This window comes from Pangasianodon hypophthalmus, chromosome 12 (genome assembly GCF_027358585.1).
Source record: "Pangasianodon hypophthalmus isolate fPanHyp1 chromosome 12, fPanHyp1.pri, whole genome shotgun sequence".
Lineage (NCBI taxonomy): Eukaryota > Metazoa > Chordata > Actinopteri > Siluriformes > Pangasiidae > Pangasianodon > Pangasianodon hypophthalmus.
This window is the reverse complement of record NC_069721.1, coordinates 15,107,203-15,134,065: the sequence shown is the minus strand read 5'-3', so window position 1 is coordinate 15,134,065 and position 26,863 is coordinate 15,107,203. Positions and strand designations below refer to the sequence as shown.

The 26,863-nt window shown below is 38.0% G+C and overlaps 1 protein-coding gene across 9 annotated transcripts in view; it reads right to left on the bottom strand.

Moving 5' to 3' along the window:
* Positions 1-500: 500 nt before the first annotated feature.
* rbfox3a (RNA binding fox-1 homolog 3a) overlaps positions 501-26,863 on the bottom strand; it is a 327,901-nt gene continuing 301,538 nt past the window's right edge. For 3 of the 9 annotated variants that reach the window (XM_026914783.3, XM_053238791.1, XM_053238790.1), the window contains 7 exons: positions 26,396-26,456; positions 25,559-25,612; positions 19,493-19,625; positions 18,914-18,953; positions 16,794-16,858; positions 13,012-13,090; positions 8,228-11,186 (listed from right to left, as the gene is read on the bottom strand). In XM_026914783.3, the coding sequence (XP_026770584.1) occupies positions 11,142-11,186; positions 13,012-13,090; positions 16,794-16,858; positions 18,914-18,953; positions 19,493-19,625; positions 25,559-25,612; positions 26,396-26,456 (477 nt within the window). In that variant the 3' untranslated portion in view covers positions 8,228-11,141. Of the gene's footprint in view, positions 4,264-8,222; positions 11,187-13,011; positions 13,091-16,793; positions 16,859-18,913; positions 18,954-19,492; positions 19,626-25,558; positions 25,613-26,395; positions 26,457-26,863 lie in introns of those variants that run through there. The other 6 variants (XM_053238792.1, XM_053238794.1, XM_053238793.1 and 3 more) reach the window with 5 other exon arrangements.

Below are 26,863 nucleotides of genomic sequence, written 5' to 3'. Positions count from 1 at the left end.
GCACATGCACAAATCTCACAATATAAATGAACTGAATTGTTCCAGCTTAGTGCTATGGAAACTTCACCAAAAATTATTTGTTGGAGTGCCAATAATTTTAAAACCAGTGTTTTGGTGAAAAAAATTTAAGAACTTTTTATGCACCAAAAATATTGTGTTTAAATAAAACCATACAGCTTTTCCATATGTATAAGCTTAAAATACTCATTGCATGTGCTACTATTTTCATTTATTCATCCATTTTAAGTAACCACTTTATCCTAGTCAGGGGTTGTGGTGGATCAAGAGCCTATCCAGGAACCATAGTAGTGAGGCAGGAATGCACCTGTTACTGTTACTTATTTTATAAATTAAGTTTAGCTTCTTTTTCTGAATGGTTGTCAATAATTCCAGAGCTGAGTATAGATGCTACGCAATATATTTTAAAAAAAAAGTGATGCTGTTTCTCTAAGATCCATAAGCATTAAATCACAATGAAGATAGTTTGTTGAAGAAAGAAATATTTATTAATAATCATATTAATCATGATGATAATAATCATAAGATAATGATATAATAAATAGTACTGGTTGTCTGAAGCACATTGGAAGCATACAGAAAGAGAACAACTCAAATGCAAAGTTAGACCCAGAACAGTCTTTTCATTTTCAATATTGATTTTTCTGCTTATTTTTCTAAACTTGTACTTATTTGGAACAACTGCAAAATATATATGAAGAAAATAACCTGAAAATATTAAAAATAGCTTTGTTGTTACATTGAGCCAGTGTAGCACAATAAGAACACTGTTTTTTTTTTTTAAATATAACACATTTTGTATTGAGCTGACAGTAGAAGGAGATTTTGTACATTTGTAGAAAATAAAGGGGCTGGAAGCACATAGACACTGGATGGACTGACGGATGAATGGAAGAATGGATGCGTGGATACTCTTTCACTGAGATGGCCTTCTCACACCCCATTCAAACCTTTGTGCTTAGGGGAACTGGTGAAGACACATATGGCTGCAGGTTGTGGAGAGTTTGTGTGACTGCTGAACTTGATTTAGGTGTGTGTTCATAAAGATTGGATTCCTTCATCAATCTGAGTTTGTCAAAGTTATCTGCATAATTGCTCTTGGGCCTGGTAGGAAGACAAATTTTGGATGAGGGAATGTTAGAGGAGCACAGGTTTCATTTCAGCTTAAGCTAAAGGGAGGAGTATGAGCACACTACAGTTTGCATTGCCTTTTGGCTTTGGGTTGAGGAAGACAGGGTGAGCTGACTTTGGTGCTTAGGTGGACATGTCTTCAGACTTCAAGGAAGGAAAAAAGAGCACAGGGTGAAGACAACAAGCCAAAAGATACAGTGCAAGGGCTGATACACACCTTACAGCGGTCTAAAACCAGGACATGTAAACAAGTTATATGTCATACAGACAAAAGCAAATAAATAAATCCAGAGGTCTTGGATCTCTGTGAAATTGACATCTTTTGTTACTTTGTTCAGTTACAGTCTCTTTCAGTACAGAATCATCCAGTCGGATTTAATGTCCCTGAAACAGCTTGTCTTGACGGTTAGCTCCCATCCGCCACTGCTGATGCATGCTGATGCTCCATAACTCTCCACTAACAGGTGAAAGTTCCTCCATTGCCCAGTGTATAGTTACCTTTAATGTACTACAATCGCTGAGATACGAGTTGCCAGCTTGATAGAAAACAAAGTATTGTTCTGAAAGCAAAAATGCAGCGAAGAGTTATATTTTCATGGTGTGGAAAGTGTAAGTTCTGTCTTGACATAACACCTGAGTCCAAGGAAGCTCATGATTTTGCAAAGCTTGGGAATGGCATCTGAAGAAGACGCTTACCTACACACTATTAAATGTATCATTCTTTGACTGAACCAAAATCCTGGAAAATCAGCATGTCTGATTTGCATGTCACATAAAAAAACCAAAACATTTTCTTGTTTTAATTTCACATACAGAGTAATACATCTTAACAGGAAGCTTTTGCATGTAAGTAAATTTTTCACATTTTGCATCAACAAAAACATTTTGCTGTTTTCTTATTAACCTCAGCACATTGTTCCTTTTCTTGAAGCACGTTGGTGAACCAATTCTGACTGATCACACTGTCCTGGAGTGCTCCTTTTTATCATATAACAGTAGTCAACACAGACATCTCCATTAGAACTCAGGTCCAGTACCAGAACAGAGACTAGCTAGACCATGTACATACATTTACAAAGTACTACTTAAAAAATAAGGACATATACCTAAAAAGTTCAAGAGTTTGAAGTACATTCAATAGCTGAAACAAAGAATCAGACAGACAGAGAAATGCCACTGAAGTAAAAATCTCTCAGTACACTGACAGTGCAAAACCTGAACCACCATTGAAAACAAGAAATAAAATCATCGTTTGAAGGGTCGCAAAGTCACAAATAGATATATTCATATAGAAATGTTTTTTTTTCTCCATACTTGTAATACAATAATACAACATTAGTAAATGGCTACAATTGACATTTGACCCATGCTCAGAAGCATGTTATTAGTACAATGTTTAACTATATATGGATATCACTAAAGTGGAGCTCAGTAGAAGTAGAAAGGTAACAGACTTTAGTAAAATTTCGCTTGCAACCCTTTGACTAAAACTACCGCCCATCTCACTTTGTTTCCCACATTATAGCAGGCAAGAGCCCATTTTCAAGATGGATGGCCAAACTCCTCTGACAATACAAAGCAGACAGCTCCAATTGTCTTAATTTGTAGCCCCCTGACACCATGTACAAAAGTGGTTTACTACACAACATGGCCACCTCCACAACAACACTAGAATGTAATGCTTTTTGGTAGCACTGGGGCCACGAATCAGTGAAGCCCCTTTCCACACATTTCCCACTTACTCCACTGTGACCATTCCATGCTGACACACTATATCTCTCACACACACACACACACACACACACACACGCACACAGCCTTGTACGTCTCAGTGCGCCCATTTTTCTTCATTGGGCCTTTACACATTGTGCTACTGAAAACAGAGGGTTGTCAGACAGCATGAATGCCTGTATGAACTGCATCTTTTCATTTGGGGATGGAGATGGTCATTAGATGGTCTTGTAGCTTTAGCAATTGCCACACTTAACCATAACCATTAAAGTATTCATAATGACAATTTATCACACACTGCATGGGAACAGCCTCAAACACATCTCTTGCACTCATTTTTTTTGTGGACAGGCTTTTGGTGGTATATTTACAGTATCTTGACTTGACCTGCCTTCCCTATGTAAAGTATATTATATGATCTTAACAAACTTTAAAGTCTTTTAAAAGTATCATCTCTTGACATTGGCATGAAACGTAATTACAGTACAGTGGATCTATATTTGCAAAATTCAAATTAAAAATGATTCCTTTTCAAATTCATGTCAAGTTTATAAAACTGATTTAAGCCAACGATACTGACATTTAGGAGAAATGGAGGGTGAAGGAGTGAATAAAAGCTTCTTTTTCAGGCCTACATCAATGACTAAAGGCCCTTGACCTTTCTCTCTGGGATGTAATGCTGTTCAACAGGAACTTAGCCTTTGTCCACCGAGGCATTAGCTGTCACTTCTGACCCATAGCAGAAGGTCAGTGATGGAAGACTCAGGCCTACCACACACTGGAGCCCTAGACAAAGCCAGGCTGCATGGACTTGTGTCTAAAGAGGGTGCAGCCCACTTGTCTTACCCTATTCCCTCCACCCAGTCTTAAGGGCAGGATAAGCTAGTCTGCAAAAGGAGGGGGGATGAGGAAACAACCACGCCGCCTCAGTCCCCCTCTCCAACAGCGCTGCATTCATGCATCGTTTACCTCTGCTGAGTTTTTTTTTTTAACATTTTATAACATATTTATACATACATATATCGCTATATAGATTTATATATATATATACACTCATCTTTTACTCTTTTTGAGATCACAAACTTAAAAAAGTTTAGAAAAATAAAAAAAGTTTTTATGATGAGCTCTTGTCTCGTCCTCCACCCAGCCAGGCTGTCCCAGGTGAAGGCTAATTCTTCCTCCGCTTCACAGCTTGGCTGTCATTCATGTCTCCATCACGATATGATGCCTTCAACTCACAGCCTTGGTGGAAGGGATCCTTCTTTTTATGTGTTTTTGTATTTTTATGTGTTTTGTTTTGTATCACCTCCTTAATCCTTCTTGTCGTCCACTATTTAGCTGATGTCCGTCTCTTCTATGATCCCTCTTTTTCTCTTTTATTTACTAGAAACATAAAAACAGGCCAATTAGTGGAATGTTATCCTGTATGCTATTGAATGTTAGCATGCACTTGTTAAACAGCTGAACTAATTAAACAATAAAACAAAACCTACTGCAATGAAAAAAGCTGCTTATTACATTCTGCTAATTGCATGGTCTCAGAAATTATATCAGAAATATCAGACATAATCCCTGGATACAATGCTAAACAAGCATTTTGGGATTATCCGCCAAATCCTAATACAGAGGGGCTGAACTGCAAGCAAGACACATTAAAGCAGCTTTGTCAAAATTGAAGATAACAAAGTAGTTTTACAAAGGATGACAATAAACAAGAAGAGCAACTGTTTCCACAGCGAAAGCTGGGCAGATGTTAGACAGTCAGAGAAACAGAGCAACAGAGAGAGGGTGAGAGGAGGAGAAGATCAGGAGCAAGACCGGGAGTCCAAGGTGTCCTGGGGCTCTCTTCCTGACAGAAGCTCTCTAATTTAGGGAGATGTGGCGCTGCACTGAAGAGGCTCACAAGAGCATGCAGGCCAACTTTAATTTTAACATCACTTTGTTGTTGCTCAGCCCTCCCTGGAGGAGCCCACAGATGTGCTCTGGCATACTGATCAAGCCCCATGATGGGCTTCTGTTCTCGACATGAGCCACTTTATCTCTTACACAGACTCATGATGGGCTCTGCTCTCCGGCTTGACAAACACAGACAGAAATAGACTCCCAGAAAGAGGTACCAGAGCCACCCGAGCCGTTGTCTACTCATCTGTGACAGGGTGCACATTCTCTTTCAAATGATTCTAGCACAGACGAAACAAATGCACTCTCTGAGTCCACTAATAGCCAAAATTAGCTTTCATATATATATATTTCTTTGAAGAACAGGCTATGTACAGTGTATGGTTTAAATTTAAAGATCAATTACATTCATATATAAAGACACACATGCTAGAATTCTGTTTTTATTTAGACACAAAAACATATCTTTACAATACTATACTGTACAGAAGTGTACAGAACTATACCTACAGAATCTTCAGAGTCCATAACCAATAGATAAGTGTAAAATCTTACTACCAGTCGATGTTTTCAACACATAGGATGATCTGAAACATTGAAAATGTCCAGGACACATTGCACATGAGTTGAGCAGCAAAAACACAGGTGACAGATTATACATATAAAAGAGGATCTAATAATGTAATATAGTTATACAAGTACATTTTTTAAATTTTTTTTTAAAAACATTTACAAAAAAATCCCCTGGCAGAAGAAAACTGCATGTAGGAAAAAACAACAACAACAAAAAAAAACAATATATATATATATATATATATATATATATATATATATATATATATATATATATATACATACATACATACATACATATATATATATATATATAGACATTAAATCACTCTGTAATTGCATAACTCAATGACATAGTCTGTATGTAGCAGCAGTACAGGGGTGTACACGTTTGCTTCACATTTCTGAGGTGTACAAATGTGGCTGTAACATTTCTATTGCCATTTGGTGTCAGTTTCCATTTCACGTTATCAGTCCAGATTCTTTCACTATATTATTGCATTGCAAAACATTTCAGGCAAATTACAGCTCTCAGAAAATGGCTAATCTTTACTTTGTGAAACTGGTGACTATTTTAAAAGTTTTGTCACCATAATTAGAAAAAAATGAGATTACAGAAATGATGCTGCCATTTTGTACTGGCCCTTGGCCCATGGTGCCATCTTACAAATGACTGCATTAACAGAGCCAATTAGACGGGCAATCTTTTAATGGCTCACTGCAGCATCCGTGCAAAATGAAGACTTCCATCATGACAATCTGCAAGCTCACACATTCATTTTGATGCCAGCAAACTGTCCTCTAAGCACTCATCTCTTTTTCAGCGCTATTTAGCCTCACACTCTAAAATACTGGATCACACAAATGGCTAATGGAGTTATAATTGAGTAATAATACAGTATGATGCATATAATTCTGTTTAAAATAGACAAAATGCCTATACTGAAAATGAGTGTTTTTAGTAAGAACCACTGAAATCAAAATGAAGGTTTTGTACATTTCTGCATAGTAATGTATCAGTAGGATTCTGGAAGTGAACTAATGGGAAGTAACATATATTTTAGAATGGTGTGAATGTTAAATATTTGGGCTCTGATTTACTAAAATCCAAAATAACGAGTACTCATTTGCATGTGCAGTGGGGTAAATTGTGCATGCAGATATTGGGTGTGTTGCGGGTGATTTACAAAGAATAATTGTGTGAATTACATCATATGCAAAGTAGGGGGAGGAAGCATTATGTAAATGAGCTTTCTTGCGTGTGCTAAATATTCCTGGCAGCCGTAGTGAGCCCAGATCTCCAAAAGACTCCCGGAAGAGTAAACTGAACGTGAAACTCAAGTATAGCGCCGAATAAGGACAAGTGAGACAGGTCGGAAAAAAAACATATTAAAATATGTTATGAATAACTGAATAAATGAATAAATGTGTGTAGACATAAGTGTGTATTATGTTAATAAATTATTTGTGAAAGAAAACCTTTTCAAAGGCTCTGTTTAAATGCTGGTGGCATGGGGGTATGAATATGCAGCAAATACCTAATAAACTTAATACCACAGCAATAAGTAATAAGTCATAATTTTGAGAATCTAGGTAATCATTTACAGCTCATTATTAAGACTTAGTAAATATTATAATCTTGTCTTCAGTTGGTGGAAACAGGTTTCCTCACTTTTAATGGCCCATGCCCACGGGACATATTAATTTGCACACGCAATCGCCATTCCTGAAGTGACTTTCAGGGTTGTTAAATTACAGTATCGTGGCCAAATTAATTGATTTGCATTTTGTGCCTTGAGTAGGAACACCCCAAAAAGCATGCTTATTAAGTAAAATAAACACTGTGAACTAAACATGCTAATAGGTGTGTGAAAGACACACTTTTCTGTAGATCCTGTTAGAATGCATATTTTGTTTTTGGGTCTTATCAAATTTTATGTTTTTACACATGCAAGCCTTTGGTAAATCAGGATCTGTGTGATAGAATAAGAAAAATTGAATTTAATTTCTTATTTTGTGTTATAGTTGGTAAAATGAAAGTGGAGTCTTTTAAATCTGTCTTTAATTGAAATCAAAATGAAACCAATGTCAGAGGGCAGCTTTAATACCTTCAAGTTATTTGGAAACATCATGTAAACACATTTAAATAGCCCAACTGCACAGCACAGAGTTATTACTATAACACATTTAGACATAATCAGTTCTCTTTTCTCTTCGGAAAAAAAAGTATGAAGAAATATGATTTGACATTTTACATAGTTATATAAAAATTCACAATGGAATATCTGTAGGCTTATAATATTAGTTTATAAAAGGAAGAATACATTGTTTGCTTTGTTTCTCTAAGTTTGAAGTACTACAGCAGAGCTATGCTTTCTTAAATATGCTAATACATCTATTGTTACACACAAGTATACATCTTCTTATTAATATAGGCTTGACCTTGTTAGAAAAAATGGATATGTACACAGATGAATTAAAAAAACAACAAGAAGAAATGGTTTAAAATGGATAAAGTGCAAGCATGGATGTAGAACATATTTCAGTGTTATTTACAGCTTATGTTAGCAGTCATTTTGGTAGCACTAGCCTTGTATTCCATTCCCACAGAGAAAGAGCTTGGTTGTTATCTAAGAAAGAATAGCAACATTTTCAGCTTGGAGGCACTGTGTTTTGAGGTACCATCCAAAAACAGCATTTATTCTATTATAAAGCAAATAAAACTCATGTCTAGTGTGTCAGAATTGAAAAGCAGCAGGAAAATGCCTAGCGTGTGTTGAGGTGCTTGAGTTAGACTTCAGCTCTTTTTTCATACTGTATAATGATTTTGTTGATGTATTTTAATATATATATATGTATATATATATATATATATATATATATATATATATATATATATAAAACATTTAACAATGATAAATGTGTTAATAATTGTACTTGATGTTACCATCATTATCTTAGCAGTGTTCATAAGAAACTGATTAAATATTTAACCAGCATTATAGTAGTTAGGAAAGGGTTGGGCTCAACTGCTAACTTTATTTCTTTTTATCAACACACACAAAAAAATCCTCTTTAAAGAAGAAGACGAAGCTCATAGAGGTGGAGAAGTGGTGGTGGATGTGAAGAGAACGCTTATTTAAGTGAAATATTATGTTGTACGGTAGATTTTTTCTTCAAAGAGGGGGAAGCACTGCATCCAATCACTGTTTTACAATGGGCTGCATGTGATTTCAGTCTAGCAGGAGAATGGCGTGTCTGAAGCCACAACTGCTATGGTAATAGAACGAGCCGAACAGCAGCGCCATGCGCAGAGTAAGCCTGGTGTATCTTCAAATGAGATCAGTGGTTATTGACTCAATGGTGTTATCTTTAATCTGTGGAGTAAATTGCTTTGGATGCTGCCCCTCCGTCCTGAATCTTTTCTCCCTTTCTTCTATAACTCCCACCTTTCTATTCCATTTGAAGTGAGCAGGCAGCTATTTACTGGGCAGGGTGTGTGTCAGTGTATGGGGATGTGAGCTGCTTCTGAGCCTCAGGGACATGATCAACGCCCTGAACAACTTGGAAACGAGAGAGGCCCTATTTCACAGAAAGGATTATTGGCTTCTCCCACTCTTTCTCTCTCTTACACACTCTCTCTCGCAGTATGTTCTCTAAAGGCCTAGCATGTCTTATCACTGGCTTTCTACAAAGTGCTGGGTCTGAGCATAATGTCACCTTGAGAGAGAGCTTCTCACCTGTGAACTTCTCCACTGGGAGGAAGAATGCCATGATTCATAAGAAACGCTACTAGAATGCTAGAATATACCCATATTTAGGGGTATGCACATGTAAAATCCTGAATGCAGACAACAAGCTAAATATATTTCAAGGGTAAAAACCACTCTCTCGGAGTGATTCAATCTAGGATAGTGTGACATGGTTAACATATAGATCTTACCTGAGAGGAGGTACAGACCATGTCTGATAAGGTTCGATTGATTTTCTCAAAACCTGGCCCGTTCATCTTACTCTCCCTTCCTCTTTGAAAGAACTCTTAAATCTTTGCTGTCTTATTAAGGATTCTGAAGCCACCTATACATTTTTGGCCAGCTAATAATGTTCCAGAAATATATGACTTGGTGGGACACACCAAGCGCTTAACAAGTACCTCAACAGCAAATCAATAGCTGAACATGTTGCTCAGTACCCTATGGTGCTTCATCTCTGCAAAATGTGCAGAATCTCAAGGGAAAGGGAAGCCTCCTTGTTTCTCATTTTAAACTTACTTGGCACTTTTTGCCTTTTTTAACAGTTTTATCTCGTGATTGTATTTCAGCATCTCATTGCAACAGTGACCTTTAAGAAGAAGTGTGTGCCACAACAGCAATGAATATTTCAACAGCGCACCGCTCTGCCTTCACTGTCTTCATTTAAGCTGCAGTGGGATTTCAAGATTTTATCAGCTAGAGGGTGCAACAGACCATGTAGTACCAAAGCGCTCTCCCTTTGTGATATTAATACTCTATGTTTATTTACAGAATGATATAAGAGACGGAGATAATAGCTGTGATTAAGTGCACACTCGTACTGGGAAGTCTTGCTCAGGGCACTTGATCATGAATATAATAGCTCTGTTCCCCTAAAAGAGATTTTATAGAGTATTGTTTTGTTTCATTTAGATTTGAATATAATTATGGTCAAGTTTATATTTCTGATGTTATACAGTACATGCTTAGAAAATATTTTATTTTAAATCACTTGAGAATGTCAGCATCTTTCATGAGATGGACAAGAAAAAAAAGAAACTAAATGAACTGCATTTACTATTTCTTGAAATATTAGGCTGGTCTGTAGCAATGGAATACATTTGGGTCAACTGTAAATTATTTCTTACTTCACATTGACATCAGCATGGGTTTGTGAATAAGGGTTAAATAAAAAGGTAAAACTGGCCTGAAGACATTGTATTGGTTCCTGGAAGGTGAGGAGAGAGCTGTGCCAATGAGCATTTTTAGGTAAAACAGAAATGTAAATATTATAACAGATGTACAATATTCAGCAGAAGGGCAGCTTAGCTACTGTTCCATAATAAAGGGCTTAGCTTTTGAAACAAATCCCTTCAAAATTTCCATTTTCCTCTGAAATTGCTTTAGAGAAGTGGTTAAAATGAGTTAGAAGGGTGCACTAACTCTGATATCCTAGCACCACTTTCAAAAGAAAGCAACGGTGACATATTCATACTGTATATATCATTGCTACCAAACCCCAGTTTCAACACTTGTGATACAACCAGATGTTCTTTTTTGTATCAGTCAAGCAGGAGCAGAGAATTAAGTATGCTTGTGTTTCTGGCCAGATAGTTGCTTTGCACATGTTGCTTAGTGCAGTGCCATTGAGTAATACGCATAAAGCCAGTGCGAGGCCCTCTCCCTTCACTCCCTCATAACATAAATCAGCTGAGCTCATGCCCATAAATCTAAGGCCAGACTAAATGAGAAAGCTCATTGAACAGCACCTCTCCTCCCCACAAGCTGTCATTCAGCCCCTCCTTTCTTGGCCCACACATTTCAATACAAACAAAACAGATTCCAAATCAATACAACAGTGACACACACACACACACACCGGAGAAAACATGATAAAATCGCACAAATGTTAAGAGGTTTGACTTGATAGGGTGTACAACGTGGGGTCGGTGGTAACCTGGAAGCATTTTGTTCTATTTAGTTTCCCAGGAAAGGAGAAGGTGGGTTGTTTGCATTTTTGTTTGCTTTTTGTTTTGTCTGGGGATGAATTTTCTGTCTTTAGTATGGAGTGAAGCGACTGTACCCTCCTCTGTATAGGCTAGCCTGCAACATCAAAGATGAAAAAAAGGTTCCAATCAGTGTAAAGTATTTGGGTTCTCTTTTCTTCCAATTCTTCTTCCTTTTTCTTACTAAATCATCTATTTGCTTCGCAGTAGCAGGTTTAATTCCATGGCTAATGTGTTTCTGAGCTGAAGTGTACTCTTAAAGTTAAACCAGGTAGCGACTAAAGCAGTACACACACAAGCTTCAGTTAAAACATATATCTTATTACATTTTAGAAAAACAATCCAACAGCACTAAATGATTTATAGCTATATAAACATGATTAAAACCCTTTATCTTGGACTAACAACTCTCTTCAAGCCCACAGAGAGCAAGAAGCAGATGTTCCTGTTTAAAGGCTCAATATAGTTGTCCTGCCCAGAGGATAGTTTCTCTAGTCCTCAGGTTTATTTGATCAGAGATGTCCTGGGGTATATTAAGCACTTTCTCCCTGCTCTGTTTTAGCTGGACTGCTGCTCAGACCCAGTGTATCAACTTCAAAGCCTCCATCTCCAGCCTTTCTAAAAGAAACACACATGCCTCAAAACTTGGCCTGAATTCTCATCAATTCTGCTCTCAGAGACTGAGGTAAAACTAACTTACTTTACCCTCTTTGGGACTCATTATTAAACTTATTTTTACTTGAGATTTGATGATCAAATATGCTTAAATTCTGTTAATTTCCCTGGCTGGAGATTCAGTGGTGGTTCCTATCAACTCCTTTAGTCGCTATCAGTTTGTCCTGTACACGAGTCAGAGCTGTAAAGTAGGTCTATCGCCACATATCCAGCTCCAAATTTGCTGATTTGTTGTGCTTTAGACCAACAAATTATGGTCATGAGAAAAGGACGATATTTTGAAAAAGGAAGAGGAAGAAGGAAGAAAAAAAATCAACACAGTTTTATTTAAGTAAATGAAGAGGAAAAAATGATCTTAATTAATGAAAGCTTTTAGCTAGCAGCTGCACTGGGGAATAATACTGTTTTGAGAATCACACGCATGTCGGCTTGGTAAATTCCAGCCATTTGTCTTAGGCAGAGTGTTTGTCCAATAAGCCCCATGGGCATGGGAAGGTGAATGCAATGAAATCTTTTTGGTCTTTCCTGCTCTCTATATCTTTTGCTATTCTTTAATATCCCTTGGCACGCTGCTGCACGCGCTTGCTGGTCATAAATCTTTGGATATATCCCTACCCACAACCGTAAAAACAAATAAAAACCCAAAACAAACATATTGTACAATTGTTTTGTTCGCACGGATAGGAGTTTTAGAATTTTTCATCTTTGATGTTAGCTGCAAAAGCTAGCTAAAAACAAACATTAACAGAACAACTATCCTCACAACATTTTGAGTGTTCTCATATGGAAAGTAAAATGGGTTGGACTTAACTCTTAAATCAGACTGAATTAATCAAGTTCAGTTCAATATCGACTTTGAGACAGAACATCCCCTTTCAATTACTAGGGAACTGAGATTCAATTTTCAATTATTCTGGACAAACTGATACATACCTGGGAAGATGAGTAAAATGAGGCGAGTAAAATATTCTCAGTTGTCAGGTTAATAGGCTGTGTTTGCCATCACAACACAGAATCCACAACCACCCCAACTTCATACTTTTATTACTCTGTCTACTTTAAATCGAGTATTGTGAGGGTCCACTTTCGTCTATGCCTTGCCACAATTACTTGTTTTGTTTCTTTGTTATTTGATGACATAGTTTGAGCACCAACTGCTCGAGTAACATCATGAAACTTTGTGGATGAAGTCAGGAATATTTGTGCCTCTGCTATAACAGTTTCATGTTTCGGAAAGCAAGACTTACCATAGTGCCCACACTGTATGTGGCTGCAGGTCCAATCGTGTGGTGATAAGGGTCTGCTGTTGCATAGACTCTGCCATAGCTGTATAAAGAGGGGAGAATATGGAGGTGTCCATTAATATTTCAAGTATTACTATTGGTACAGCTTCTTTTTAAATTCCCATTATTCCTTTCTCTCTTGATCTTTTGTCAAAATGCTACTGTGAACTTGATTAAATATACAGTGTAGTATAAATGTAAAGGTATGTGGAAAACACGTTTGATGTTTAAGTGAAAATGTACCGAGCATTTTATCTTTTTCAGGATGTGGTAAAAGTTATATTAATTTGAGTGGGACATGGGAATGGAGAAAATGAATAAAAAGAACAGGAGGGAAGCTGGAAGAGTGAGTGCAGTTAAGATATATATTTTGTACATGTGTATGTGTGTGTGTGTGTGTGTGTGTAGCTCTTTTCATTCTGGCCATGCTCCTCTGCCCTGCCTTGTTTGCCCAGCTTGCACTGGGGATGGCTGTTTCTCTAACTCTTTTCATTGTTGGCGGGTTGGAACTAATTCCTCCAAGATGGGCCTCACTTGTTCACTTATTTATTTATTTACTTCCAACACTTCCCTTCTTCATTTGTTTACTTTTCCCCAACACACGCTTGCAAATGAGGGCCTGTAGGGAGCAGATAAGGCAGTGCAAGGCCAGGGCTAAGGGCAGGGACTGAGAAAGGAGAAAAGAGGAGACGGGGGGGAAATCCTCAGCCCAGACATGGCTATTTCACATGGAAATGCTATCGGATCTGACCAGGTTTTTGTCACGCAGGCTTTTCAGTGTCTGTGTGTGGTTCACCCGGGAATCCCCAGGTCAATATGGAGCCTGGCCATTCTGAACAAATTAGTGTTGCTCTGTAAAATATCAGCAGGTAAATCACTAAAGCTCCACACCAAAATGCAGGTTACCAGGAGTATATTCGTTCATCATTTCACAAACTAAATGATTTTAAAAAAATTTAAAAAAGTAAACAGGTGTGAACGTGCTATGAGTCTTAAACACATAACATCACCATTGGCAAAGTTATTCCACTTGTGTTAGCATAAGTTCTATGGAGATCAAGTTCCTCCACTCTTGACAGAGTTCATAGTAAAAGTTCATATTAAAAGAATGGTTTAGAGAAATAATGCTATATATCTATATAGCTCATTTTACCCGATCAGCTGAAACATACAGTATTTGGTGTCAAAATGGAGTTTTTGTTGTATTTTGCGATGGAGCTTGAAAATAATGAAAATATAGCTATCACGAAGCATGAAAAAAATGTTGCTATCAGCAAATAACCACAAATTACCATCATGTAAAGGGAATGTGGAAGTCATAACAGACTTGCCTTGGATTACATTGTCAGTCTAAGTCATACATAACATAATAAACATAATAAAATAACGTAATTATCCTATATTTCAAATGATTACAAAACTGCAAATGGCTGACAAATTGAAAGTTAAAACCAACATAATGTATTAGTATGGTTTAAGGCCAATACAAGCCACAAGAAGAGGTTCAGAGATCCTTGAAATAAATTCTCTGTAACTGTACTGGAGAGATGAACACCACTCCTCCTAAAGATATTCCCTCTACTGTTGCTTTCATGACATGTTTTGGTCGCTACAAAAAAAGGTCATCCTGGAAGAGACCACTCCCAACAGGATAGAAATATTTCATCCCAGGATAAAAGTGATCAGTCAGAATAATTTTGCATTGATTTGCACTGACTCTTCACTCTAAGGGGACAAGTGAACTCTAAACCATGGCAGCAAAATGCACAGCATAACAGAATTTTTCCTTTAATTTGGAACATGTCTGTATGTAAATCAAGCACTTATGGATTCAGTTATATATAACAGTGTCACACAGTATCAGAAACCAAAGACAAATCTATTTGTCCTGGTTTGAGGCAAATATTTGATGATTTTGGCTTGCAGTCTGTATGCTGCTAATTGGTATTCACAAGCTTCTATTACTTGTTAGCTATGTTAGCCTTGTCGTTTCAGTCCAAAATTGAATTCACCATATATATTATAGAGTCACTAAGTCTGAGGTAAGCAAAATAAAAAAATTATAAAATTTGATTTTGTAGCTGTAACACTCTGCCTCCAGTGATCTGCTCCATAAAATATCAAATAAATAAACATCACATAGAGGAGGCCTGTTAAATAATAAAGAGAATACAGAAGAAATAATTTTTTTTTGCAGAAGGAGGCTTGTGGGAGGACAGAATGATAGAGTAAGTGGCAATGGGAGGAATGAGAGCGTGAAGAGAAGAGGCGGCTGAAATCACTGCAGCAGAACGCCAGTCTCTTCACCTGCTCTGATGTGGATCAGCGCTTGCCTCTGATAAATCTTACATTATCTGTGCTCTTCAGGCTAGTGGGCAGGGCTGGGCCTTATCGCCACTGACACGCTCAATCTCGCCCAGATTAAACCAGCGCCTGCCCTGATCCAACCTGACAGGGTCCCCACAGGTCCCAGATAAATTACTGACAACACAGCACCACCCTGCTTCTCAAACACACACATCCCACCCTCGCAAACACACATAGCCCTCCAGGCCTGAGATAAGTGGCCACAGCTCTGTGAAGTAAGCTCACTCAGGTACAAGATTATATATGGATGTAACTGACATACAGTATATTGCTAATACAATATATAACACAGAGCTGTTGATTAATTTTCTATAACAGCAAGGCTCTGAAAGTAGTTCCAGCTGTAATCCAAGTCACATAGTCAGGCACATATAATATGCTTGTTTTAGTATGTTATTGTTTATATAGAAACTCATTCAAGGGAGTTATATGGCAGATACTCCATATAATCTAAGGCTAATATTAACTGGATAAAAAAATGCATTGTTATTTAATGAACATTTAATGAACGTATAATCACTACTATGATGATCCTTTCTGTTAGGAGACATTTGTTTAACATGTATCAAAGGAGTCTCAAGTGTCAGTGCTTTCTAATGGCCAGTTTTCCAACACAGAAAAGAAACACTTTCTGGTTTCTCGGTTAAATGACAAGCTGCATTTTTTGTTTTATCAAATAGAGGCTGGTGAGAAATGACTGTTTGTAGCTGCATTAACCTAAGTGATAACACAAACTAGCTTGTCTCGCAACCGTTCCACAACATGCAACTATAGACACTTAAAAGTACAATATGTTGTTCATTAGTAAAGTAAAAATTGTAATTGTTAGCAAACTGCTGTTGTATAAGAACACTTTGGGATGTGTTATTATTGGAAAAGTATCAACTTTGGGGTGGTAATACAAACTCTGCTTCACGTTGGGCTGCATCACACTGCCCAGCTGTTGATTATTTTCAGAGTGCCCTGTCATGTTTTATTCCTTACTTATAAGACAAACATGTCACTTAACCTTACAGATTATTATTCACTTATTCATTTTAAAGTATTATTCAGTGCAAACATTTTGCACGAAAGGTCTGTAGCTATGTGAGTGATGAAAGACTGGACTCACAGTCAAACTCTACAGAGACAATCATTGTTGTCCCTGTTCAAACATGCTAGTAATTCCAAATGTTATCAACATCTTCATGTGGATGATTTACTTATTGGTGTACTAATGTGCACTGGGAGAAGGTTAAGCTATAACACTGAAAAAATACCAGATGTGAAGACATCTGCTACTGTTCCAAATAGAATTAAATGTGAGAAATTCTACTGAGGACAGCAAATGTAAGCAATAAGCAATAATGCCCTGGGAGAGGGTGCTGGAAGACTCTTACCTGTCACTGTAAGCTGCTGCAGCTGCTGCGGCTGGTTGGGCATACCTGTATGCCGCATAGCCACCCTGTGGAAACACAGGAGGTAGAAAACTTTAGCCATGTAATGAATAAATAAACAAATAAACATGGGAAACATTGTAAATGGTTAAAAATTGTATATCCCTGTATATCCTTTACAGAACCAAGATGACACAGAAAATGAATCTGTGATACACAGCTACACTTCCCCCACTAACAATAATGCACGACTCCACACAAAAGTTCACACAGGGAACTAATCAAGCACGTATATCTATCTACTCTGTGTGCAGCGATAGCCGTGCTACCTGCTACATTTCTGTCTGCACAGCATCAATTCAATCAATCGAAATGGTAGCACTGGGTACCCATCGATCAGCATTTTAAGTGGGAATCTGGTATAAACATTTAAAACCAGTCAATGCTTGCTTACTGTGAATGAAACCAAATGAAAGATTTGGCTGAGGGTATTGGAGGACCTTTTAATTAATGTGGCTGGCCAATACGAATCCTTTGGCACGACGCCCAAGGGAGCTGTCCTGACAGGAAATGTGCTCCACAGAAGCCAAAGCACGACAGACACTAAATATTGCTTGTGTAAGCATTAGATGACATCTGACAAAGCCATTAATTGCTCCACATAAGTCTGCTATTAATAGGCATGCTGCAAGCAGCATCAAATATCATTAGCCGTGATCATTAACCACCAAAGAAGATCAGCAATCCAGCTGGTTTCAGCTGATAACCATGTGCTCAGAACAAGCTTTGTGGGCAAATGCAATACAAATATGCCTTGCTGTAAAGACACTGAATGAATTTGCTTGCTGGGAGCAAGTATCTTTAGTCACTTAAATGTTTAGCCAAGTGTCTATTTAAATGAAACAGCTCTGCTCTTCCATCTCCACTTTGCTATTGCATTCTCTGACATCTCTTCTATATATTATAGCAGCGCTGGCACAGAGTGTGCCAGACTGAGCATAGCCTCCAATAAAAGACACAACACTAAATTATATATGCTCTCTCATTTTTCAGGTGTGGATTAAAGTCAGACAGTCATCTGTGTAGATCAAGTGCTGCAGAGCAAGGGTGAAAAAGAAATCAGGTCACTGTAAGAACTCCGTATAGACTGTATGGAGGTTTTGCTCTTCTTTAGCACCCCATTCAGGTCCTCTGTTTACATTTAGCTATGAGGTGAATGTTAAAGCAGCTATAGATATCTATAGCTATAGATCTGCCCAAAACACAACACGTTGGAATGGGCATCATTATTCTGTCTTGGCTGCTTTCCCTTTCTTTAGATCTGAAAGTTGAATTCCTTCCCATTTTCCCTCTAGTGACATAATCCTGGGAAAGGAGGCATGCTTTCTCACTCCCTCTGATCACCTGACTGTCTAATGCCTTCTGACATCCTGTCAAGAATAATTGTGCTTGGGCATGGGCCTGGCATTGAATGGGAGAATTTTTGGCTACAATTTAATATGAACTGAGAGGAGTAGATAAGAACGTGCTTCACAAAACAAAACAAAAACACTCAAGCACCCAGCTTATCTAACATGATATGGCCCTTCCTCACAGTAAAATCAATCAGCTCTGGCACCTGAGGAAACACAGATGAGTCAGAAGCCAAGAAATGGGGGAGTTCTCGTCTATGGTTCACTCTATTCATGTAACCAGTACTACAGCCTAAAAATGAGGGCATGTCTGACCAGATTTCACTTCATGTAGTTTCAGTGTGTCACCATGGGAAGGAAGCCATGTATAGGAGACCTTGACAAGGCTCTCAGTGACCATGAACGGGTCGTCCTAGCGGATTTGTGCAGGCTACCAGCGTTGACCCTAGCCTTATGAAAGATTCAGCAGCAGCTGTTCAGCCAGACCGGAGAGATAAGACGCTAGCAATGTTGGAGAGAGTTGCTCATGGAGGCTATAGTCCTCCATCAAGCCACTGACAGGGCATGCAAGGGTGTCATCCTAATGACCCTGGAAGTCTGGTGACATGCAGACATGTCTACAGAAACCTGCACATGCACTGTTTTCTTTCTGTCTGTTTACAGAATCAGAACAAAGAGCAGTAGCTAAAAAGGCAGAGGAAAGGCACTCACATAGATCTCGGCACCATAGAAGCCATCTTGGTAAACCACGCTGTGAATACAAAAAGACAAAAATAAAAACAAGAAAGCAGGAAACATCAGTATAATGTGGATATACAACTTCTTTTGCTGTAGAAATAGTGGTAATGAAATAATTCAAAGGGCAAAACAAAAAAAAAGTGTGCTCTAGGCTGAGAAGAGGAGATGCTGCAGCTAATGAGAAATGACAGTCATTTTCACATCGTAGAGTAATTTTTATGCTCTGCTAGAAAATTCTTGTTGTTTTCTGATGTCCTCTGCTCTATTACCAAGTTGATATGCTAGGGATTCAGTTCATCATTTGACTGAGAAACAACTCAGTTTAACTGTAAATATAACTGCAATTTAAATTAACAGTATTTTTTTCTGCAGTTGCAGGAATGGTGTTTTATTTTGTTTTATCACACAGACCTGCAAGTACAAAGCTCATAGTGTTATAATAATAGCTGCATTACAATAATCATAGGCTGGTTTAGCCTAAGAAAAATACTGTAGGACATTATCATATGAATTATATTGTGTGGAGCCCAAATATTATGTGGTGGAACTCACGCTCCATAAGCAGGAATGGGAGGAGGTGGAGGTGCGGCACGGAACGTGTTGTAAACTGCACGACCCCGGCCCCTCAAGTGGGCACCTCTATATGCCACTGTTGCCCCTGTAGTTGGGTATGGGAAGCCTGTGACTAGATTAGAGAAGAGAAGAGAAGAGAAGATAAAAGAGAAGATAAAAGAGAAGAGAAGAGAAGAGAAGATTTTCTCAAGTGACCTGTAGGCCCAGAGGTTGAAAAACCAGTGGCTTAGGTTGAATGATATTCACATATACATGGATTTTTTTTTTTTTTGGAGAAACATCAATACAACTTCTAACATGTGTGGGTGATCTGTTTGAATTTTATCTTATTTCATATGTCATAAGAAAATGTACAAATGCATACACCACCCCTAACTATGAATGTGAAATATGGTGTGACAAAGTGAGCCCACAGAGCTTCATAAACAGTATTCTATTGTATCTAGGTTGTTATCTACAGGATTTTATGTAAAGCTAATGCACTACATACACTGTGATCTGAAGTATACTAAAATAAATATTGTTAGGAATACTTCCTAACTGAACCAGTTCTTCCTTTAAACATCACTGAAAGACACAAAAGCTGTGTGTAGTTCATTACTGCTATACGTAAGTAGTCGTTTTGATACCAACCATAACTCTGACTCTACAATCCATTTATTTGCATTTATTGTATAGCTAATATAAAATACACACAGTAGTGTTTGGAACTCACTCACAGTTCTCCTGGACTGTTATGTTTTCCTGAATGAACACCTGGATCCTTCTTCTACCTTAAGCATGTTCCAGGCATCCAAACTGCAGACCAACTGCTTGGCTGTACCTCTAAGCAGATGTGTACCAAGTACTTAATTTTGTTAATGACTGCTAATCATGACTGGCTCTCGAAATAAAAAAGAGAGAATTCAGTGAGGCAGAGAATAATGTTCAGCTACAGGGTGGTGTATAGTGCCCCTTTATCTGATGCAGAAGAAAGACAGATGGCAGAAGGTAAGGAGTTTGGTCTTTCGTTTTGATATAGAGTGAAGCTGTTGACATTTTAATTTGTCCCTCCTAAGCTATGGACGCCAGTGTTAATATGCCAAACAGCAGTGGTCTGTGATATATGCCAGGCCATGGTCAATTTATCCTGAATTTCCCTTCGTATGCACTGCTCTTATTTTTTCCCTTTGATTTTCTGTGTGCATTGTGTGTGCTATGATGTACACAAATGTAATCTCATAATGAGCTATGGGTCTGCATGCTGCACTGATTCAATAATATGCCATAAATCACCGCAGCCAGTTATGACACCCCATAAAGCCCATGAAGCAGCAAAACTATACGGGTGCATAAATTGACTAATACCTCATATGTTGCTGTTATTTTGACTGGCAGCATGATTAAAAAGAAGACCAAACAATGCCCTAAGCAGAGAGAGTAACAGTACATAACACGTAAATCTTCAACTAAAATGTATTGATATAACTGGATGTGTTAGAAAAAAAACACAAGAAGACAATAACTAATGGCACTAGTGGCACAAAAATGCAACATTTGTCTAAATATAAAGTGTCATCATTCCACCTGAAAAGCTTCCCTTGCAGTTTAGTGCAATGTCATCCCCCATTAGGACTCCTTCATTGACTACGGGCTTGCTACCCCCCCTCTCTGTGTCTTTATATTAAAACTGTTCTCAAGAATTCCTTCACTGTGTTTTCAATAATCAAGATCAAGAGGCATGCATTCACCCAACTGCAATCCTTTAATTTAATTTTCTTAAATTGTTGTAAAACTTAATTTAAATTAAATTAATATAAATGTATCCGTATCAGTTTAGTGCGCCAAATATGTTGTATAATATATATACAATATAATGTTTAATATATATATATATTCAGGTTTAAAACACAAAGTGGGTGTGGCCCAAACTGAAAGGGTCTTATTCTTCTTTATTTCTTTCTGAATTAAATATGAATGGTGGTTTCATCTTGAGATGAGGACTGCTTATTTTAAAAATCCTGCTTGCACAGTTATTATTTTGTTTGTTGCTGCCTACAATTTTTTTTGAATATTAGTTGGTTCTATTTCCCAAAATATAAACAAACCAGTAGCTTAATTGTAACCACCACAACCCTGACAAGGGAGTTACTAAGGATGAATGAAGGAATGCTGTAAATATTTCGCACAAAGGTACACATTCATGATAATGAAAATTTTTGTTTGTTTGATTGCTCTCTCACAGCCACATAAAAGTAAAAACCTTTTTTGTTTCATCCCACTGGATCTGACTCCCAATGCACACCTCTACGCTCAATCAGATGCCCTGTAAATCTTTCTGGCAAGCTTTCTATTAAAAAAAAAAACCCTCAAGAAACAAACAGTGTGCCTTCTATTTGTATCTGTATTTGTATCTGTTTATTGGTCATGCCGAATAATGTATTTGTATTTGGTTACATTACTAATGCATATATCTACATGGAAGCTGTTGTGTGTGACAGTACTACTCAGTAATAACGGATGAGGTCACCCAGCGGCGTCTTTGTAAAGTTAGATCAGTTGGGCATGACTGGGAGCAAATATGTGTCACACTTTCCCTTGCAAATGTTTTAGTGTCTACTTAAAACTAAAAAAACAGCACTATTAATATTTCCCTCCCATCTACTTTGCATTTTAATCTCATGTTGTTGGTCTCGGCTCAACGTGCTGCCAAGCACTGAATACATTGGCTGAAGACACAGTCAATCAATCAATATTACATTTCCCCTGGTGTCCTTCATGCACGTGTACCCAGCATGGGCTGACATACTCAAGAGAAAAGACCCTAGATTACACAATTAAGTTCTCCAGGCAGGGATCACTGGCTCAGCCCTCAGCACTGGCTTAGCTCTATTCACTCTGCTTAGGCTGAGGAGAACAAAGAGACACTAAGGATGACAGGACTGGCATAGTGACGGAGAACGGGAGAAGGAAAAAATAAAGAAGAAAGGGCAAAAGAGAAACATCATGTGTGTAAAGGAGAAGGAGGTGTGTGTGTGAGAGAACAACAGGTTTGGGGCCTAAATGCAGGATGAGTGAGAGGTAGGGAGAAGAGATGAGAAGAGAGGAATGGAGAAATGACAGTATATTACATTGTACTTCATTCAGTGTAGAAAGGGATGGAGGGATGACAGAGATGTGTGAAGGGGATGGAGGGATGAATGGGCTAGCTGCAGGAGGGAGAAACCCGACTTCCCTGGAACAGGTTAAAAGCAGGCGATCGGAGGCCCTCATCCGTCATTCTCCTGAATGGGATTTGAGGACAATAAACCTGTAGCGCCAGGACGAATGGAGACGGAGTGCGCTGTCAGCACAACACGATTTATGGTGCCCAATTTCGCTGATCTCCCGCACAGAAACTAGGACTGATAAACAGTGATTAATCACTTTTACATCCGATTTCAGCCCCCCCATCCCCCAAAGTATATTAAATGTATCCATAATTATACCAGAAGAAATGCACTGACCATGTCTTTTTGTTGTTTCTTTCTGTTTTTTGAAAGATAGAAGGATCAAGCAGGAGGGAGGAGGGAGATTTTGGATGGGGCTTTTCTAGAACAATCTCTATTAGTCAGGGAAATCTATATCTTATTTCCATTTTGTAGTCTCTCCACTGCTGTCCCTGGGGGCATGGGAGGCATATGGTGTCATTTAGGCTTGGCAAACTTTAGTGGCGTGTTAAGAAGACATGAAAAATTAGCATCCAATAAATCAAGCATGCTGGCTCCCCAAGCCAAGACGCTGAAGTGGCGGACCACAGTAAATCTGATTTGATGGCGACTTTTTAGAAGGTGCATGTTCATATGCTAGTGTACGGGTGTGCTAGTGTAGATGAGGAGTAGATTTGTATTTGGATACATTCTATTCCTCATCTACACTACATGTACTCAACACATTGCCACAAACTTAAGGCAGATTACATAGACCATAATGGAAAATTCATTCGTTCTTCAGGAACTGCTTTACCCTGGGACACAGCGGATTTAGAGCCTATCCTGGGAACACCGGGTGCGAGGCAAGATAACAGCTTGGATGGGATGATAGTCCATTGCAGTGCACATACACCTTCACACCTATGGGCAATGTAGTGTCTCCAATCTACTTTTGGGAGGTGGGAGGAAATAGGAGAACCCAAAGGGACCCCACACAGAGAACATGCAAAACTCTGCACGGATAGTAACCCAAGCTCAGGATTCAACCACAGGCCCTGGAGCTGTGAGATGGCAGCGCTGCCCACTATGCCACTGTGCTGCCTCATAATTAAATTTTTTCTCCCATAACTGTTTAATGAGTGAACAAATCCCTTGCTTGTGTCCTATACTATATATACTCATGTGAGCGGATGAATAAGGGAGTGGAATTTTGTGTAATGATATGCGGTTCATAGTGTGAGCATGTATCAGCAGGTATTTGAGGCAGAAAGTGGAGGGTAGGGAGAGAGACAGAGAGAAAGGGAGGGGAGAAAAGGAGAGAGGGAGAGCAGGAGGTAGGGGAGGGAGAAGGAGTGAAATGAAAATGATAAATGACTGCTTTCTGTCACAGGCGGTTATTTAGAGGTTCGTTGTAAAGCTGTCCTGGAATGAACAGATTTTAGTCTAATGAGCAAAAAGGCAGGCCGTTAAAGTGATGCGATGTGCTCAGCACTTCTTCCAAATGAAATAATACCATTTCCCCCTCATTAGGATGCAAAAGATCCAAAGAACACACAGCAATAAAGAAATCAGAAAGTAGGGAGTGGGGGGGGCAGCAATATGCCAGAAAGTCAACACTGTTCATTTAACTAAACCACCAAAGTTCTTTAAACTGCTGTGTGTGAGCAAGATAAGTAAACACAGGTCTTGTTTTCATCTCATTAGCTTGTTAGAGGGCAGAAGCACGTCTGTTCTGTCCATAAAATAAACAGCAAAGCAAGAACCTATAGATGGTGCTGGAATTAACACTATGGTAGTTATTAGTTGTGCTTTTAGGCCATTCAGATAAGAACAACTTTTTAAGTGCCGTTCAACTAAACTTTCAATTACCTAATGTAAACTACACAATAAGTGTTTGTCTGTGTTTGAAAAAAAAAAAAAAGACCCATTAATGGTCCAAGCAGGAAACGCTGAAGCATTGCTACAGCTATTAGCTTTAACTGTAACAGCATAGGACAAGGTTTATTAAAATATATATTTTATGTGTTATATAGAGAATATTAGTATTATCGTCTTTGAAATACTGCTGAAAATAATTGCATAGATTTCTGATTGTAAGTTTTATTTATCAGTCAGCTGTCAGAATTATCAAGATGCTTCGATATTCTCCTATCATTAGAGAACCAAAGCTTTTTGATGATATGGATTACTACTATGTTTTTATATTAACCCCTTAAACTCCAATGTCTGATACTGTTATAAAACAAGTATATATATATATATATATATATATATATATATATATATATATATATATATATATATATATATATATATATATATATACACACCTGTGGCTAGCTACACTAGGTTTTGTTATACTGTGCACTTTGTTATACTATACACTGTACACAAAACAAGGATGTCTTTCTAAAATCAAGGATCTATATAGATGACAACAATAGCCACCTAATAATATTTTACTTTAGTTTTTTTGGTTTGTTATATTCCAGCACAATGAGCATGCTTAATTAATATATTTGAAATCAATTATTCAATGATTACTAAATAAAAGCATATTTATTTAGTGAATTTCAGTCCAGTTTGTAAAGAAATATGGTTGAAATATTGTTTTATTTTGGAGCTCAGAAAGAAATTGGTTAGGCTGGGCTATTAGACAAAAAAAAAAAAAAAAAAAAAAAAAAGAATAGCAAGCCTCCTAATCATATCTATATTTGTATTTGTTTTGAACACATTATCTGTTCATTCTGAATAATGTATTCACATTCCATTACATCCTTACTGTAGTAATAATAATATATGACTAATATGCTTTAAGAGGAATTACTGAATAATAAGCTGGAAGTTTAAGAAGTTAATAGAAGAATCAGTTTACCTGCATAAAATTCAGGACCATAGACAGCTCCCACCACTGGGTTCAGCTTCCAGCCTAAACAGAACACACAGCCAGCCATTTTATCAATGTTTAATGCTAGAATTCATAATGCCTTAACCTAGCAAATATTTTCAGAAAACTTTCTTTAGTCTAACTCTGAATGGGATCAAACAAGCAACAAAAGGTAATGCTTCAAAAATAAAATAAAATAAAATAAAAAAACATAAAGAAGGACAAGATGAAAGAATAAAGCAGTGTCAAAGTAGAGGAAAGGGCAGAGAATAGATTAACACAGAATATTGGAGGAAGAGTTCCTGAGAAAGGTTGCGCTGGAGTAGTCTGAAAATTGGGAGATGCAGAATGAGAGCGAGCTATAGAGATGGGGGGCATGAGCGAGAAAGAGAGAGAGAGAAGTGAAAGTTATCTGCTGCGCTGTCAGTGATGGATGGAGGCTGTAAAATGGCCTCCTCTTTCTCTCCATATTGGCTGACTAGAGCAGTGCTGGGGGTCTGTACTGCTTTCTTTCTCTGTCTCTCACTGCTCTCCCTCTCTACCAGTCTACAGCAATAAGTTTCTGTGAGGTGCACTAAGCTTGGCAAAACAGCTTGTATGGAGTGACCCCTAGCTTCTCTGTGTGGTGCATTCTGTAAACTAGTTCCAGCTAAATTTGATAGAGGTTGTGGCAGAGGTGGAAAAGCCACAAAGTTGCTTGCGTGCTGGCAGCATGCACTTAAATGTGGAGTTACATTTTGCAGGATGCCGTTATTTAGAGGCGTGTAAAGATTTGAGGCAATGCAGCTTAATGCATAAAGAGAAACATGAGGGAAAAGCACTTACCGTTTGTGTAGGGGTTAGCCACTTTTTTGTTTGTCATTACTCTTGCTGTTGCATTATTTACCTGAATGAAATACGATCCACAGTGTTAGACAATATAAGAAGAAAATAAAGGTATACTAGCATGCAAACAGTGACTCAAACTGGATTGGAGAACAGAAAACGCAACTTGTGTGTGCACATACAGGTGACCATGCAAGATTTAGAGCAGCTAGATGTGTTATCTATTCCAGCAACTAAAACAAATTTTATTAGAATTCCCAATGAGCAAGGATGTCTGCTTCAGATTCCCTGTAGCAACCCTATCTATAACATGGTTTAAAACAGGGGTATCTAATGCCAGTCCTGGAGGTTCAGAGCTCTGCATAGTTTGGTTTCCTGCTTATAACAGTGGTTCTCAATGCAAAACCAGGGCCTCTGAGATTTTTAAATTCTGTTGCAGTGGAGGAAATCACAAGCCACCATTATCAA